This window comes from Tamandua tetradactyla, chromosome 3 (assembly GCF_023851605.1).
Source record: "Tamandua tetradactyla isolate mTamTet1 chromosome 3, mTamTet1.pri, whole genome shotgun sequence".
NCBI classification, from domain to species: Eukaryota; Metazoa; Chordata; class Mammalia; order Pilosa; family Myrmecophagidae; genus Tamandua; species Tamandua tetradactyla.
Genome location: NC_135329.1, coordinates 85,824,236 through 85,842,640, shown reverse-complemented (window position 1 = coordinate 85,842,640; position 18,405 = coordinate 85,824,236). Strand labels below are relative to the sequence as shown.

At 36.5% G+C, this 18,405-nt stretch overlaps 1 protein-coding gene and 1 non-coding gene across 5 annotated transcripts in view; one reads left to right on the top strand and one right to left on the bottom strand.

Moving 5' to 3' along the window:
• Positions 1-18,405, bottom strand: part of MAP3K2 (mitogen-activated protein kinase kinase kinase 2) — a 101,957-nt gene that overhangs the window by 12,756 nt on the left and 70,796 nt on the right. For all 4 annotated transcript variants that reach the window (XM_077153485.1, XM_077153486.1, XM_077153487.1 and 1 more), the window contains 6 exons: positions 17,323-17,390; positions 17,058-17,150; positions 16,133-16,339; positions 12,732-12,880; positions 12,242-12,373; positions 6,441-6,570 (listed from right to left, as the gene is read on the bottom strand). In XM_077153485.1, coding sequence (XP_077009600.1) covers positions 6,441-6,570; positions 12,242-12,373; positions 12,732-12,880; positions 16,133-16,339; positions 17,058-17,150; positions 17,323-17,390 — 779 coding nt within the window. The remainder of the gene's footprint in view (positions 1-6,440; positions 6,571-12,241; positions 12,374-12,731; positions 12,881-16,132; positions 16,340-17,057; positions 17,151-17,322; positions 17,391-18,405) is intronic.
• LOC143678523 (U6 spliceosomal RNA) lies at positions 7,132-7,234 on the top strand. Its single transcript, XR_013173318.1, has one exon. It is a non-coding gene; the product is annotated as a U6 spliceosomal RNA (small nuclear RNA).

Here is an 18,405-nt window from a genome sequence, read left to right as displayed (position 1 = left end):
GCAGAATGGATTAAAAAACAGGACCCATGTATACGCTGTGTCTACTCAAAGGACAGGAGAGCAAGGACACAAACGGACATTTGCACACCAATGTTTATAGCAGCATTATTTACAATTACCAAGAGATGGAAACAGCCAAAATGTCCATCGACAGACAGGTGGCTAAACAAACTGTGGCATATACATATGATGGAATATTATGCAGCTGTAAGAGAGAATAAAGTTATGAAGTATGTAACAACATGGATGGACCTTAAGAACATTATGTTGAGTGTGATTAGTGAAAAACAAAAGGACAAATACTGTATGATCTCACTGATATGAACTGACATTAGTGAATAAACTTGGAATCTTTCATTGGTAACAGAGACCATCAGGAGAGAGAAATAGGGTAAGATATTGGGTAACTGGAGCTGAAGGGATACAGACTGTGCAACAGGACTGAATATAAAAACTCAGAAATAGACAGCACAATACTACCTAACTGTAATACAATTATGTTAAAACACTGAATGAAGCTGAATGTGAGAATGATAGAGAAAAGAGGGCTGGGGGCATAGATGAAATCACAAAGAAAAGTAGACGACAAAGATTGAGATGGTATAATCTAGAGTGCCTAGAGTGTATAACGATAGTGACTAAATGTACAAATTTAAAAATGTTTTTGCATGAGGAAGAACAAAGGAATCTCATTACTGCAGGGTGCTGAAAACAGATGGTAATTAATATTCTAAAATTTCACCTTACGTGTGAGACTAAAGCAAAACAATGTTTATTTGGTACCAAATTTAAATTCTGACTAGTGCATTTCCTAACATAACTTATGTAGATAGTTGGCTGAACAACATAAGCACATGGAACCTTGGGTAGGACATGAGATTTTGTCGGTTTGTCCAGAGTGATACCTGGATGAATCCCAGAGGGATTTGATCAGCGAGTGGAAAAGCATTTGCAAAGTCCCCTTCGGGGAATGGTGAGAACGGGGAAAAATTCAACTCCCCCAAGTTGATTCTTGATATTCTCACAAGCAGTGTAGACAACCAAAGCTACAGGCTGAGCCCCCAATCTTGGGGTTTGTTCATATGAAACTTAACCCCACAAAGGATAGATCAAGCCCAGTTAAAATTACGCCTAAGAGTCACCCCCAAGAGAACCTCTTTTGTTGCTCAGATGTGGCCTCTCTCACCAGTCAACACAACAAGCAAACTCACCACCCTCCACCTGTTTACGTGGGACATGACTCCCAAGGGTGTGGACCTTCCTGTTAACGTGGGACAGAAATCCCAAAATGAGCTGAGACTCAGCATCAAGGGATTGAGAAAAACTCTAGAATCAGCTGAGACCCAGCATCAAGGGATTGAGAAAACCTTCTCAACCAAAAGGAGGAAGAGTGAAATGAGACAAAGTGGCAATGGCTGAGAGATTCCAAACAGAGTTGACAGATCATCCTGGAGGTTATTCTTACGCATTAAGTAGATATCACCTTGTTATCCAAGATGTAATGGAGAGGCTGGAGGGAACTGCCTGAAAATGTAGAGCTGTGTTCCAGCAGCCATGTTTCTTGATGATGATGGTATAATAATATAGCTTTCACAATGACTGTGTGATTGTGAAAACCTTGTGTCTGATGCTCCTTTTATCTACTTTGTCAACAGATGAGCAGAACATATGGAATAAAAACAAATAATAGGGGGAATAAATGTTAAAATAAATTTAGTTTGAAATGCTAGTGTTCAATGAAAGGGAGGGGTAAGGGGTATGGTATGTAAAATTTTTTTTTCTGTCTTTAATTTTTCTTTTGTCTTTTTATTTCTTTTTCTGAATTGATGCAAATGCTCTAAGAAATGATCATGATGATGAATATGCAACTATGTGATGATATTGTGAATTACTGATTATATATGTAGAACAGAATGAGCATATATTAAGAATGTGTATCTTTCTTGTAATGTTTTTTAATTTTTTTACTAATTAAAAAAAAACACCATTCCCTAATTATTATTTCTGGATTTAGATATAACCTGATATTTAGAGATAAGAACGAAGCCCATTGGGTCGGGATTAAGGTAATTCAGGACACAGGGGTATGGAAGATATTGCCTATATTTTAGAACTGCACCTATTCTTTGAGACCAAAGAAAGAAAGGTTTATTTTGTCTGGAACCTAAATTTTTTATAGCACATAATCTAACTCAACCTGTCTGGATAGCTAATTTGAACAACTGAAACACAGGGAGCCCAGAATAAGAATGAAGGCCTTTAATCCTGTATAGATTAATGTAATGCCTAGATACGTCCTACAATATATTAAGCAGATAAGCAAAAACTATTGGCAAAGTCCCTTGAAAGATGGGAGAAAAAATATGGAACTATTAAACTTTACCATCAGGAAATCCCTGATACTGTGTCAAACTTTAAGGATAATAAAATCAATAGGCCATGCCCTTGATCTTGAAGCTTACTCATATGATGCTTATGTAGGTAGTGGAGAAGCTGAGCCTACCTACAGTATGCTTAAGAGTTACTTTCAGAGGACCTCTTTAGTTGCTCAGATGTGGCCTCACTCTCTCTAAGCCCAACTCCACAAGTGAAATCATTGCTCTCCCCCGACTGTGGGACATGACATCCAGGGGTGAAAATCTCCCTGGTGACATGACAGATGACTCCCAGGGTTGAATCTGGCCCTGGTACCATGAGATCAACAATTCCATCCTGACCAAAAGGGGGAAAAGAAATGTAACTTATTAATAAAGTATCAGTGGCTAAGAGAGTCCAAATAGAGTTGAGAGGCTATTCTGGAGGTTGCTCTTACACAAGCTTCAGTTAGACATTGCTACCAATCATAACCTTACCAACCCCTAACCAGGACCATTCCAGTCAATCCTAAAGAACAGTTAGGGCAATTTATAAGATTCCACAAGGTTTCCATGCACTAGCGTAACTTTCCAGAAAACTACAACCTCCAGATGGGTCCCTGAACCTGATAAGTCCTGAAACCTAGAGGGCCCAGCCTGTCTAGAACATGAGATAGTTTCATCTCCCTACCCCATATTAATGACAGACCCTTCCAACATGAAAATGGCCATAGCCCAAATACCCCTAAAGAGAGGGACAGAAAGAGCAAAGGTCATGGTGGAGTTATACAGAGAATACAGGATTTAACAAATGAATATGATTGCTGAATCATTAAACTGACATTTTTTTTAGTCTCCAGTATCTAGGAGCAGCTAGATGTAAAATTGTGGAATTATAACCTATGCCAAACTTTGAAATATGTTCTACAACTAACTGTGGTGCTGTGCTTTGAAATTTATTGCTTTTTTGTTTATATGTTATTTTTTTACAAAAAAAGAAAGGAAAAAAAGTTGAATGTGGTGAGAAAAAAAATATTTAAGCCTTCTAGCCTCCTATATTCTGGAACAGCTAGAAGGGAAAATACGAGAGGATCATATGGTAGTCCATGAAAAACCCTGGAATCTGTCCTGTAACTACTTGTTGAAGAGTACTTTGAAAACTACTGCTTTTTTATTTTTTTGCTTTGTATATAAGTTATACCTTACAATAAAATGTTAAAAACAGAAACACTACTCCTTATTGCCCTCATTCTTTTTTTATAAGTGTCCCTTAAGAAGGAGAGTAAATAGGGAGAAGGTTACATTATACCCAAAAAGGAAATAACTTCTCAGTACTACCCACCAGAGCTCCTGTACTTGCCTTTCTATTCTCCCCAGGCAGTACTCCAAACAAGTGCAGGGCTCTCCCAAGGTTCCCTCCATGAGAGCCTCTGGGATCCTTTCTCTCCATGTCACCAGCTTAATGGGGCCACCATACAAGTGATCCTTCTAAAACACCACTGCTTCATTCGACATATCCTACCATTCTACCTTTACAACACTGAAAGAAACTGGGAATGTATCAAAAACGCCACTGTCTCTAAAATGTGTATCTACTTACTGGCTAAAAGCTTGGAAGGACGGTGCTGGGCAGGTGGTACTCAGGAGTATATCTGGGAAGTAACTGCCAATATGGGGCAACTCAGTGCCCGGGTATGGGAGAAGCTGAGAGGAAAAAGAGCAGCCAGGTTTCTGGTATTGGTTTTTAATTTTTTAAAACTTATTTTGGGTAAATTAAAAACAGTAAGTTTCTAAGGAGATTTCTCAGACATGCCACCAATCTCTAGACAGTCCTGCCCTGACATAGTGCCCAACACTCAAACCTCTACATTACTTTGAAAGAAATCCAAAACATTATGAGCAATAAATATTTTCATGCAAATCTTTAACAGATAAGAACTTTTAGCACACCTAAGATGATAAACAGTAATTCCTTACTAATAGCCAGTATTTACAGCTTTAGCTTTGTTTTATTTTAAAATCAGAACCCAAATAAAGTCAATACAATGAGACTGATATATCTTTTAAATCTTTTCTAATCTAAATCTACCCCCCCACCCCCACCACCCTTTGCAATTAATGAAGAAACTACATTGTCTACCACAGATTTCTCATGGTCTAACTTTTGCTAATTGCATCCAAGCGATCATTTAATACTGTCTGACTCTAGAGGCTTGATAAGATTCTGGTTCAAATAGGAGGTGGGGGAGAATGACAGGTGATGTTGTGTTCTACCAATAGGATGTAATGAGCAACTGTGTCTGTTTTAGTGATGTCCACAGCTGTTGATGTTTAGTGCCTCCACCTATTAGCTCACTAGTGATTGCAAATGGTGTCATTCTATCCGCCCTTCTTGATTTGTTGGCAAGAATACAAATTTCCCTTCATCCATGACTTGGTCCTCAGTGGTATGGTTTGTAAAGGAAAGGCAGAATAAAGGTGAAGTAATGAGAAAGTTTCCTAACATTCTTCAACAGTGATCAATCAGTTTTTTTCCTAAGTTTCATTATAAACTCTTGGGTATAATTTCAAACCAAACAACTACCTTTCCTTTTCCCTCCCCTATTTGCAAAATTGCTCATTATAAGAATTTGCCAGAAGAAACCAAAACCATTCATTCTGTCATTCAAAGATAACCACTGTCATCATGAGAAACCTTCCTTCTTGATACCCCTCCCACCCTCCACCTCCTGGAAACATACTTTAATACTTTTTATGCTTGAGTTCACGTGGCATACCTAACTTTCAATTTCACTTTTCCTCTTATCAGTGTATTTTTCTCACAATGTTTTAAAATCCACTTACATTCAGCCTCCTAACCTTACCAGGCTGCTCCACCTTTCTGGCATAGTTCAATTAAGATCCACCTCAGGGTAGCTCCCCTCAGCTCTTCTGCCTGCTTCCTCACGAAGGCTACAGAGGAGCTGGCTTGAGGTGAGATTATTCCTAATAGAAAAATTTCAAGTCAAATAATTTCCCTACATGGCCCCTGAAGCCATCAGGTTTTGTCCCTGACAAGTGAGGTGTGCCCAGTGATCATGAGCCACATCCCCAACTGTCTCAGACACACTAGCAAACTCTACTCCAGCACATAGAGCCTGGCTTGGGCACTCTGCAGTTGCTAACTGACCATCAGAACCTGATCGAGGACATGGTCGTTGGCCAGACATGGCCATTTTAGGTTGTGCCTAAACAGGAAGGAAGAGAGCAAAAGCCTCTGGACTCATAAGAGCCCCCAGTAAGACCAAATAAATTACATTTATAACCCACTGAGTGACCCCTACTTTTGGGGTCAAATTCAGTTTTATAGATTCAAACATTCAGGTAAACTCTGCTGTACAAACTTGAAGCTCTCTCATATCTTTCACACCCCCACTCCTCACTACTGTCTTATGTATGCATTTCCCTTACTGACTTGATCCCTGAAAACAGCTGAGGTCATCAAGGCTCAGTCGTGAGCACTCTTCACCCTTCTCTTTATTTGCTTTCTAGGCATTTATTGTAACCTCACCATAAAGTACAGCATTCATTCCCATGGCATTTATTGTGACCTCACCATAAAGTACAGCACTGTAACAGCAACATTCTGAGTACTCTCTAGGAACCAGGCACTGCTTTAAGCATATTACATGTATTAACTCATTTAATCCTTACAAGAATCTTATAGATTGAATACTATTATCACCCTCATTTTAGGACTAAGGAAAATGAGGCAGAGAGAGATTAAGTAACCTGTCCTAGGTCACACAGTTAGTGACTGATAAAGTCCAGCTTTGACTCAGCAGAAGGTGTCAGAACTCCTACTCTTCACCACTGTATTCTAATGCCTATGCTCTATGTACAAAGCACGGTCATACTTTCACCATCCTGAGAACTCTGTTGACTCTATGAATCCCCGTGAGGGAGCTACTCACTTCTGGGGACCTGAAAGCCAGGACTGGTGTGACAGAACATTGACAGAGTCACTGAAAAAAGAGGAAAATCATTTCCCTGTTCCTACTCACAAAGAACTGCGTACTTAAAATTCAAAATTACCTCATTACTTACCTTTGATATCTCTATGAACAATCATATTACTGTGCAAATAATGGACACCTTCCAGGATCTGACGGGTGTATTTCCTCGTCACATTCTCAGTAAGAGCTCCATATGCCTTCAACTGGTCCTTAATTGAGCCCTAGGATAAAAGGAAACTATGGTATAGTTTAAAATGAAAACCACTACTAATTTTTTATTTTTTAGAGTCCTGCGTTCACGACTGGGAGGCTGTAGTTGGAGAGGACAGGAATTCTTAGTAAGGTTATTATACACCATGTAATTTAACCTAAAAGTATTACATATTCCCTGACAAGAATTGTCAAGGAGTATGGGTCATGGCAGAAGGAAGCTTTTACAACTATTTCTTACTGAGGCCCTTGTTTCTAGGATTATGTTGTCTCTGACCATTTGCCTATCCCTTACAACATTGTTTTATTAAAGTCTCCAGTCCTTTTACTTTCTTGTGCTTTTTGTTTTCCCCCGAATGTGTTTTTGCTTTTCCTACTCAATCCTGTACATATGTTCTACTTCATTTTACTTAACTGGTTCTTACTGTTTCACAGTGTTTTACTGATATATCTGCAAAATGACTTTTTGGAAGAAAGATGGATATGAATAGAAAATCAAAACAAGATTTTTAAGTTTTTTCTTTACACACTCAACACTCTAGTTCAAAATATGAGAAAACAGATTAAAGAAGATGTTTGGGTTAGGAGAATATATACTAAAACTGGAACGATTCAGAGATTAAAATGGCCCTGCACAAGGATGACATGCAAATTCATGAAGCGTTCCATATTTTTTACAGGGGTAAGGAAGACACTGTCTGTATTTTAGAACTTTACCTACTCTTTGAGACCAAAGGAAGAAAGCTTTATTTTCTGTAGAACCTAAATTTCCTGTAGCACATAATCTAACTCAACCTGTCTGGGTAGATCTTTTGTTTTTGTTTTTTTGCATGAGCAGTGGGTTGGATCACTCTGGGTAGATCTTTTAAACAATTCAAACACAGGGAGTCCAGAATAAGAATGATGGCCTGTAATCCTATATAGCTTAATGTGATGCCTGGATACATCCCAGAGTATATTAAGCAGATAGTCAAAAGTGTTGGCACAGTCCTTTGAGGGATAGGAAAAAAAACACAGAAATACTGAACTTCACCACCTGGGAAACCCTTGATACTATGTCAAGGCCAGGCCCTTGATCTTGGAGCTTGCTCTTATGGGGCTTATGTATGTAGCGGAGAAACTTAGCCTACCTATAGGTATACCTAAGAGCTACTTCCAGAGGACCTCTTTTGTTGCTCAGATGTGGCCTCTCTCTTTAAGCCCAATTCTGCAGGTGGAATCATTGCCCTTCCCTCTACATGGAACACTACATCCAGGGGTGAAAGTCTCACTGACGGCATGGGAGGTGACTCCCAGGGATGAGCCTGGCCCTGGCATCATGGGATCAACAAGGCCAACCTGACCAAAAGGGGGAAAAGAAGGGTAACAAATGAGCTATCAGTGGCTGAGAGTTAGCAAGGGCTACTCTTGGAGGTCACTCTTCCACAAAGCTTCAGTTAGATATTACTACCTATCAGAGCTTGCCAAATCCCAACCGAAACCATTCCTGCCAATCCTAAAGAACACCAAGGGCATTATATAAGATTCCACAAAGGATCCATGCACTAGGGTAACTTTCTTAAAACCTACACCCTCCAAATGGGTCCTTGGACCAGATAAGTCCTGAAATGCAGAGGGGTCAGCCTTTCCAGAATATCAAATAGTTCCATCCCCCTATCCCATATTATCAACAGCCCTTTCCAACATGGGGAAATTAGAATATGCATAGCTCAAATACTCCTGGAGAGTGGGAGAAAGACTAAAGGTGATGGTGGAGTTGTACAGAGAGGGTAAGGTTCGACGAATGAGTATGATTCAGAGTCGTTATATTGATGTTTCTTATAATCTCCAGTGTCATAGAGCTGCTAGAGGTAAAAATCTAAAACTGTGGGATTGTGGTCCATACCAAACTCTGAAATCTGTTCTACAAACTAATTGCTGTGATGTGCTTTGAAATTTAATGCTTTTTAGTACATGTTATCTTCCACAAAAAAGAAAAGGAAAAGTTGATTGTGATGATAAAAAAAAAATTCCTTCTAGCCTCCAGGTTTCTGGAGCAGCCAGAAGGAAAAATCTGAGATGATGGAATGGTAGTGCATGACAAACTCTGGAATCTGTTCTGTAACTACTTGTTGAAGTGTGCTTTGAAAATTATTGCTTTTTCTTTCTTTGTTTTGTATATATATTGTACAATTTTAAAAGAATTTTTTTTAAATAATTACATACTATTCATATGAAAAAAACCTAAAACAGAGTAATAGAAAATTTGTAAATAAAGGAATAAATAAACATAAAGTAAATGGAAACAGTGATAATGTATAGTAATAATGTTCTGTTCAAATAAATAACATTAAATCAAACACAGATAAGTTATATCGATTAAAAAAGCATATTAAAGAGGAAATTTTTAAGTGATATTTTTCCAACCAGGATGATGTGCCATCTCTGAAAATAGTGACTAAGTCTGAGATGAGAGACAACACATAAATTTGAAAAAGCCTCCCTTGTGATTCTGATGTGCAAGTTAGATTAATAATCACCACTCTAAAAAGTGGAAATAGAATGCTTCCTGAGGAAAGCATTTGGTTTTAAAACAACCCAAAAAATACAAATCTTTCTGCCTTTCCTTGAATTTGTGTATACCTTACACTTAGTTACATCAAAGTAGATCTTTGAATTTTAAAAATTTGACCACTTGCTATTTCCACTCTTCATTAGCAATCCCTAAAGGGACAGCAATGTGCACGTTTGCTAACCTAAACTTGTAAATACAAGATAGAAAGGCTTAAGCAGTGAATGAACCCAGTCAATTACCCAACTAGAATTCCATCAGACTTGTTCGTTCACAAACTATTTATTTTGTCTCTATCTGTAGCAATGCACAAAATACCCCTACACCACTATGCTTTCTCAACAAAAGCCAAAAACCTGAAGTAGGCTACAAATGGGTGATGGAGATAAACCCCTCAAGGCAGCTGGGCCAATGGCCTCTCGTGGCCACCAGTTCAATTCTGTCTGTTTCTCCAGTGTGCCATAAAACATGTTCTCTTCCTCAGCATGTAAATGGAATAGTTTCAGAGGTACTGTGCCAGCTCAAAACAGGTATTTTTAGGTGAAAAAAAAAGAGTATGAAAGAGAAGCCAAATGCTATTCCAGGCATTAAAACAGAAGAAAGTTGTAATTTAAAGCCTGAACATAGGTCTAGATAAACTAAAGAATGGAATGCTAATTTGGGGAAAACTGAAGAACACAGTATCAATTTTGCCAGAACTTTTAGAATAAAAGTTCCATCATACTAACTACTGAGAGAGATTATGTAGCATTTTTCACAAACTGGGGTATGAAGAAGGGCTAAGCACATATGTCCAGCAGACTGCCAGAGGCTTACTATATTGTTGTATAATTCAATTTAGATCATTGGAGAGCTATTATAATGTATCAACATGCTTTTCAAATTCAAGGGTAGTTTATGATTTGAAGGTGATAGCTGTCCTTACAAAATCTAATGTAGCCTGGGAGAACTAAGTATTCACGGAGCATAATGTATGCAACCTATTCTCAAACATTTAGAAAATAGGTAGACAATATAACAAACATGGTAAAATGTTAAAAGCTGGTTAATCTGGGTATCTTGGAATATAGGAGAATTTTCTGTACTGGTTTTGTATTATTTTTGTAATGGTCTTGTATATAATAGTTGTAAGCAATTTTGAAATAATTTAAAAATGAAAAGTTAAAAAAAAAAATGCAGCTAATATGAAACATACATGTAATACTTCTTCCTGAATAGTAAATGGTTTAGTCTTAGGATTGCTGAATCTATACAGATAATCCACTTCTATTTGTGATAGAAATCAGTTTTTAACCATTAATTTTATTTATCTTTAACAATATGGGTTCCTATTCATATTTACACAGCTAATTACTGTCTGTTTCTTAATTTAAATATTCATTGTACCAACAGTAATGGAATTCAGAATAGAAAAGAAAAATCAATCACAATCACAACATAATACACTGCCATTTTTATAAGTTTCTTCTGTTCTTTTTTTATCATAGTCATTATTAAAAAGCATTTTATATTCCTTTTCTTTCTTTTCATAAGTACTTCCTTCAACTTTGCTATACGGCCTTCACGATTTTAATTTTTAACATTTTTTTTTTCAGAAGATGACATAATTTACTCCCACTGTCGGCACAGATATTACCATTTTTTTCCTGTCGATGCTAAAACAAATGTATACAGCTTTTTCCTTCTTTTGGATTACTTCTATGGAATAAATTTCTTTGATATTACCAGGTCAAAAGGTTTTGATAATTTTATGGACTTTAATACATCCCACCAATTTGTTTTCCAAAGGATATTTTGGGTTGTTTTGTTTGTTTTTACCAATTTATATTCCCCACAGAATCTGTGAGGGAAAAAAAAAAAGTGAAGTCATAATGATAAATAACAATGGCTTGTTATTTATGAAAAGTTAATTATTCATGACAAAAGAAACAATGTAAAGATCATTGTTGCTCTTACAAAACTTAGGACATTAAGAACATTATTATCAGATACTGATCCACAGGCAGTTTTACTGCTCCATAAGCAAAATCTGCAACTTTATATATTCAATTCTAATAAGGTAATCCCCCAGCCAAGACCCATAAATCAAATTCTTTTTTTCTTATACTCACTGCCTATTAAATATTAAATTTGCATTTAAATGAGTAAATATATCCCCATCCTAAAATTCATTAGTATTAAAATGTACTCTACAAATAAGAAAAATAACAGAGAAGGAGACACAGAGTTTAAAAATCACATTTTGCAACTCCCAATAAAATTACTGACTTGAACAAAGATTAATCAATCTATGTTAAAAGAGTAAGTATAGGTTTGAAAAGGAACTGGACATTCACACACATGCCAACATTCTACCTCAGATTACGTTCTGGTCCTCAGGAGAAAACAAAACTTGAAGGAACTGGGATATCAGTCACACTCATCTAGTATCACCAAGTGGAATGTCTCCTGACGTGCACAATATGATGCACAGAGCATCATCTATGATATATTCTGTTAAAAAATTCTATTCTATTAAAAAATGCTGAATTTGAATCTCATTTAGACTTAAGATCTAACAGGTAGTTTGCAGGAAATAGAGGCGATAAAGGAACAATTAAACCTCACCACATAGATGTAAATTCGACAAGCCTGTAAGATGAGATTGTCAACAAAATAAATAATCAACAAAATATATAGCCTGTCTCTTTTTCAAATCAATGTCATGTGAAAATTGACTGTCTAGATTAAAAGAGAACTATGGGATATGACAGCTAAACGCAATGTGCAATCATGGACTGAATACTGGAGGATAAACCAGTTCTAATGGACATTTTTTAGGAAACTTAGGAAAAACTGGGCATGAACTAATATAATGCCTATCATCTACTTTAGACTACTACAGCATTAAAAGAAATGGGTCAAAACACAGACAAAAAGACAGATGAAGGGGATAGAATATAAAATTATATACCCAGCTCTAACTGAAAACTCTTCCAAAATATCTGTCTTTAACTGGGTTTTACATTTTATAATCAAAGTTTTGTTGCTTTTCTTTCATCAGTTAAGATTTTAAATAGAATATGTCAATGACTGGAATATTTAAAGTCTTAATTGATGAAAGAAAAGCAAAAAAAGACTTATTAACTTACCCCTGGCATATATTCCATAAATATAGAAAGTGTTTTTTCCTGGGGATCCCTCAAACAGCCATAATACTGAACAATTCGCTCATGAAGCAAGTTTTTCAACAACTGAATTTCACACTCAAGTGCGTTTACTTCCTGAAAGACAGAATTCATTGTTAAATCTTTACATCACTAGAAAAAGCAAAAACTTCTAACTTCACAGACCATCAGGGTGATTGATTTCATTCTGAAATTTTTCCTTCCTAAAGACTAAACGTTTTAAAGTCCCTAATACAGTAACTTTCAAAACAGTACCTGAAATATGCTAAAGCAATATCATATCAGATTAGTAATTTAACAATCCACAGTACACAATGGATAAATATATCTACTCATCTGTTTTTAAAATAACTTGTATTAAGAAAAAAACAGAAAATCTACTTGCATGTTAGTATTTATTTTAGTAAAAATGTTTCTTATAAAGTGATAAAGTAGCTTGTGCAGTAATTGTTACCTTGCTGGTCTCAGGGCTATCAGGGTCAAATTGAACTTGTTTAACAGCCAGTTCTCTTCCTGTATCAACATCATAACAGAGATAGACCCTGCCAAAGGCTCCTTGGCCAAGCAGTTTGCCCAATCTCCAGTTGGCTGGGGCACGAGGTGCTGAAAAAGAAAGCCAAAAGCTGAGGGTCAAGAGGAACACTAAAGAAAAAAAACCCCATGGAAAACCAGACTTGATCTTAAGCACAAAGTAATTCTAGAGGAATTTGAAGTCGATTATACACAAAGATCACAGCAACAACAAAATACAAGCACAATTCATCTCCTGACTAGATTGATCAATGATGCCCCTAAAATAATGGCCCATAAGAAGTGTACCAATTTCCAGGCATGAATATTACTGACTCAATCTCCACATTGCTACATGCAATGCCTGGCATTTGATGTAAAATTACAAGACAGAAAAAGGAAAAAGGAAACAAAAGCCAAGAGATAAAGCAATCAACAAAAGCAGACTCAGAGATGACCAGATGCTTAAATGGAGAGTTTTAAAGTAACTATGAATAGGTACACCAGTGGCTCAGTGACAGAACGCTCACCTGCTATGAGGAAGACACAGGTTCAATTCCCAGCCTACAAAGCCCCCACCAAAAATAATAATAATAATAAAGTAACTATGATTGGCAAGTTAAAGACTCTAATGGAAAAGGCAGATGACATGAATGAAAGGAAAGAGAATTTCAACACAGAAATGGAAACCACAGGAAAGAGTCAAGTAGAAATTCCTGAAGTTCGATAGTGATAAAGAATGCCTCCAACAGGCTTATGAAGACTCAATACAGCAAAGGAAAGAATCAGGAAGCCTGAAAACTGATTAAAAGAAATTCCCCAAACTGAAACACAAATGGGAGAAAAAAAAAGTAAAATAGACAAACAGCAAAACAGTGGGACAGTATCAAATATCAAACACATGCAACTGGAATCCCAGAAGAAAAAGAATAAGGTGGAAGAAATGTCTGAAGAAATAACGGCTGAGAATTTTTATTTCATAGACAAACTATAGATCTAACAAACTCAGAGAAGAAAACCCATAACTGAAAATATAACTAAGCACATGCTATCTAAACTATGGAAAACCAAAGACAAAGAGATAAATTTGAAAACAGCCGGGGGGTGGGGGGGGGAAGCTGATTATATAGGGAACAAAGACAAGAAATACAGGTGTCTCAAGCCAGAAGGCAATGGAAAGATATTTTTAAAGTGCTAAAAGTAAACTATGCACAAAATACTAGACCCAGAAAAAGAAAATCATTCAAAAATGAAGGATAAAGCCTTTTTCAAAAAAGCTAAAGCTGAAAGATTTTTTTACCAGCAGATCTATATTACAAAAAATGTTAAAGACAGTTCTTCAAGCAGAAGGAATTTGATAACTGAAAAAAAGTTGAATCTACATTGTGGTAGTTAGGTTCAGGTGTCAACTTGGCCAGTGAAGGTGCCCAGTTCTGTTGCTGTGGAGGTGAGCTAATGCCATGTAAAGCTCATTTGTCGCTGATTAAATCTGCAGTCAGCTAGGGGGAGTGCCTGCTGCAGTGAAGGATGTTTAACTGGCTGGACACCTAAATGAGAGAGGTCAATGCAGTACAGCCCAAACAGCTCAGCATACCTCATCTCAGCACTCACAGCTCAGTCCAGGCCTTTGGTGATGCAGAAAGGAACCACCCCAGGGAAAGCTGTCAGAACCCAGAAGCCTAGAGAGAAGGCCACCAGAGATCACCCTGCGCCTTCCCATGTAAGAGAGAATCTCAGATGAAAGTTAGCTGCTTTTTGTCTGAAGAACTATACGTTTTTAATTAAACAAATCCCCTATTATTAAAAGCCAATCCAAGACCCGGGTTCAATTTCCGGACCATGCACCCCCCCCAAAAAAAGTCAATCCATCTCTGGTGTGTTGCATTCTGGCAGCTTTGACAGACTAAAACATATATAAATAAAGATCTATAGAAATAAACTGAAGGTACATACAAAAGGTATTTTTCTCTTATTTCATATCACCTTAAAAGATAATTGACTGTCTAAGGCAAAAATAGTAGCAATGTAGCATAGAGTCACAGATGTAAAAGTAAAACATAAGATAACACCCCAGCTGAAAAGGGTAGAACTCGGAGTACGCAAACACTGCTACAGTAAAAATCTTTGAACACAAATCTTTGCATGCATTGCTTACAAGATAAAGATCAAATATTTCACAGTCTGGTCACTAGTTACTTATTTAGCCTTATACTCACTAAGATCCTCCACTTCAAATAAGAGATCCCCCACTTCAGCCAAAAATGAACCACTTCCCATTTTCAGAACATGCCATGGCCTCTTGCACCTCCTCTCCTCTTCTTAACTATTTCCTACACACATTCAAGATTAAGTGCCATACTAAAATTTCTCCACATACCATTCTCCCAATTAGATGATGTCTCAAAGGTCATGTTTGAAATCCCAGCATTAGGTACTCAATAAGAATATGTGGAATAAATAAATGAATGACCAGTTAATAAAAATTTTCCTAATAAAAACGAAGTACAGAATCACTGAAAGTAATTAGCAATTAATCTTAGCATGCTAATTTGCTACCTGACCTTCCCACCACCTGGAGAAACACCACTGTGACCTCTTTTGAGAAGTCATCTTGTGGGCTGATTTGAAACTGTTATGTATCCCAGAAAGTCATGTTCTTCTAATCCAATCTTGTGAGAGCAGATCTATTTTTGGGAATTTTTGATTAGGCTGTTTCCATGGAAATGCAAACCACCCAACTGTGGGTGGGACCTGTTGATTAGGTTGTTTCCATGGAGATCTGACCCAACCTATTCAAGGTGGGTCTTAATCTGCTTACTGGACTCCTTTAAGAAAGGGAAATTTTAGAGATGCAGAAGGAAAATGCCCAGGAGACACCAGAAGCTAAGAGAGCCATCTGAAACAAAAAGCCAGGAGAGAAGTGCCAGCAGATGTCACTATGTGTCTTCCCATATGACAGAGAAACCCCAGACATGACCAGCCTTTCTTGAGTGAAGATATCTTCTTGTTGATTCTTAATTTGGACGTTTCATATAAATTCACTATAAATGTATAACCTAATAAATCCCCTTTGTAAAAGCCAATACATTTTGGGTGGGCCCTGGTGGCTCAGCAGGCCTGCCATGCTGGTATCATGGGTTCAATTCCTGGTGCCTGCCCATGCAAAAAAAAAAAAAAAAAAAAAGAAAAGAAAAAGAAGCCAATCCATTTCTGGCATATTACATTCCAACATCATTAGCAAACTGAAACACCCTGAGAACTTACTTTATATTTATCCCTTTCAATACAATAAAATTCTGGAAAGATTCTGCTATATATTTCATAATGCCAAGTTCCATTACTTACAGCGACTAGGTGGGCTGATGTCCATGACAGTCAAGGTAGGATTGTCTATGTCACTCCCCCTTCTTCTTATGCGACTATCATCATACTCTGGGGTAAAGATACTGCTTCCACTACTAGTGCTTAAGGAATGATCAGTGGGACTGAAACTCACAGGAGACCGGAAGCAGGTCCCCTGAGTCCTTCTAGCTCTTGGAAAAGTTTTACGACCTACAAAATGAAAAAAAGAATGACCATACACCATTTTACTAATATGATGTACTTTTGCAGATTTAAAATTTGTAACTTAGAGGACAGAAATTTGTCCAGTGACTAAGCTAAGAAATGGAAATAGCAATGTTAATTTGATTAAATATTTTAAACTAAATAGTATTTTTTATAAGAGTTCAAAGAAATATCCCTGCTAACATGGAGTCCCACACACACATACACACAGAAAATGTAAAAACAGAAATGAAGAGTTGAAAAAAAAGCAAAACAGGATCTGATTACAAATTCAAATAATCTCCTATGGTAACACACACAAATAAATACACACATTCACAGACACAAGAAAATAAAAGAATAAAAATCTCTCATTTCTGGACAGAAAGGGAAAAAAATTCTCTTTTCTGGAATGATTTAAAAATGTAAAATAAAAACTGGAAAACTTTTATGTACCAATATTTTTTCCTTAAAGGGGAAATGCTTGTATGAATTCCATCATCAAAAAGTAATTTTCTAATTAATAAAAATTCAGGTCTTATGAAATTAGTCAACATAAAACCAAAATGTTACTGGATTATAGTTTTAGTTATGTACCAAGTTTCTTTAAAAAATGTTTTTTAATCAGAAAACTAAGTGATTCAGGGACAAAATTATTTCTGAGAATATTACATAAATATGAGGTTTTTGAACAGTTTTTGTGGTCTAATTGCAAGAAACTTACCATCATTATAGTCTTGATGATGATATGAAACATGATACCTTCTTGGATATGTTCCTCCTTTTCCAAATTTCTCAAAGATAGGGTTGTCATAGTCTGTTACAACACACATGAGAGTTCTATGTTATAAAACAAAGTGAAATATTTCTAATGATGAAAAGCATGATTACAAATTTTTACCTGTTTTTTCAAAAGCCTCCCCACTCCTTTCCAGCTAAAATATTACCCAATGGCATAAGCATTTAAGCATTTAGATGGATAGTCTAACCTGAAAATTCCTGATGATTATCTGGGTAGCTCTGTGCCCTAGGCATTCGTGATTTTGGATAGCTCTCTCTATAAGTAGAAAATGCAACATTAAATTAAGAAAAAGTATATAAACAAAACATTTTCTTTTATTTTTAAGCAATTTTAAGCGCATGTAGATATATATGCACATAAAGAAGTTCACCTTAAGTATTAACTTAAAAAAGGGAAATTTCCTTTTTTAAACATTTGTTATGCGCAAGCAAAATGCCTGACTTCTAAAATTAACTGATAGGGCATAGTGGTAAGAATAAGTTTTGGGACCAGACACACCTATGCTTCAACTCCAGTTCTACCACTTAATTAGCTATGTATCTAGCAGTCACAAATCATCTTTCAGAGACAATTCCCTCATCTACAAAATGGAGATAATTTCCAACTCATCAAGTGTATATGCTGACTATTAAGGACAGCACCTTGCAAATAGTAACTACTCAATAAATTATAGTTTTCTCATTACTGCTTTCCTAATTTTTTAAATTCCATAAATGTCTATCTTGAGGTAGACACTGACATGGACAGAGGTTTCATGTACAAGGGTAAAAGAAAACTTAGTTTTCAATAATTTTCTTTCATTAAGCAACCCCAGAGAAGATTAAATAGGTAAAGATTTTAATAAAGATATTGAATCTCCTTTGCATGCTATAAAATATCTACCAACAACATTTTGTCCTATTGAGGCCAGAAGAGGGAACACTGCAACAAAAAATTCACACTACAACCTGACCCTGCTTGTAAACAGCTATTTCACAAAGCAAAAGTACTTAAAATGTGAACTGAGAACCAACACCAGGGCCATAATGACCAAGAATATACTTTATTTCCAATCTGGTGCTAGAATAAGTACAATCCTGAACAGGTGAAACAACTCCAGAAATCTCCAAAAGCAAACATATTAATGAAAATGTAAAAATAGTTTCACTAATATAGCTTTAAATGTAAACATATAGGAATTCTACATTTGCATTCAACTTCAAACACCCATACTTCAAACACTCAATTCTGGCAAAGAGGAACACTCAGAATATTATAATCAGAAGAGACC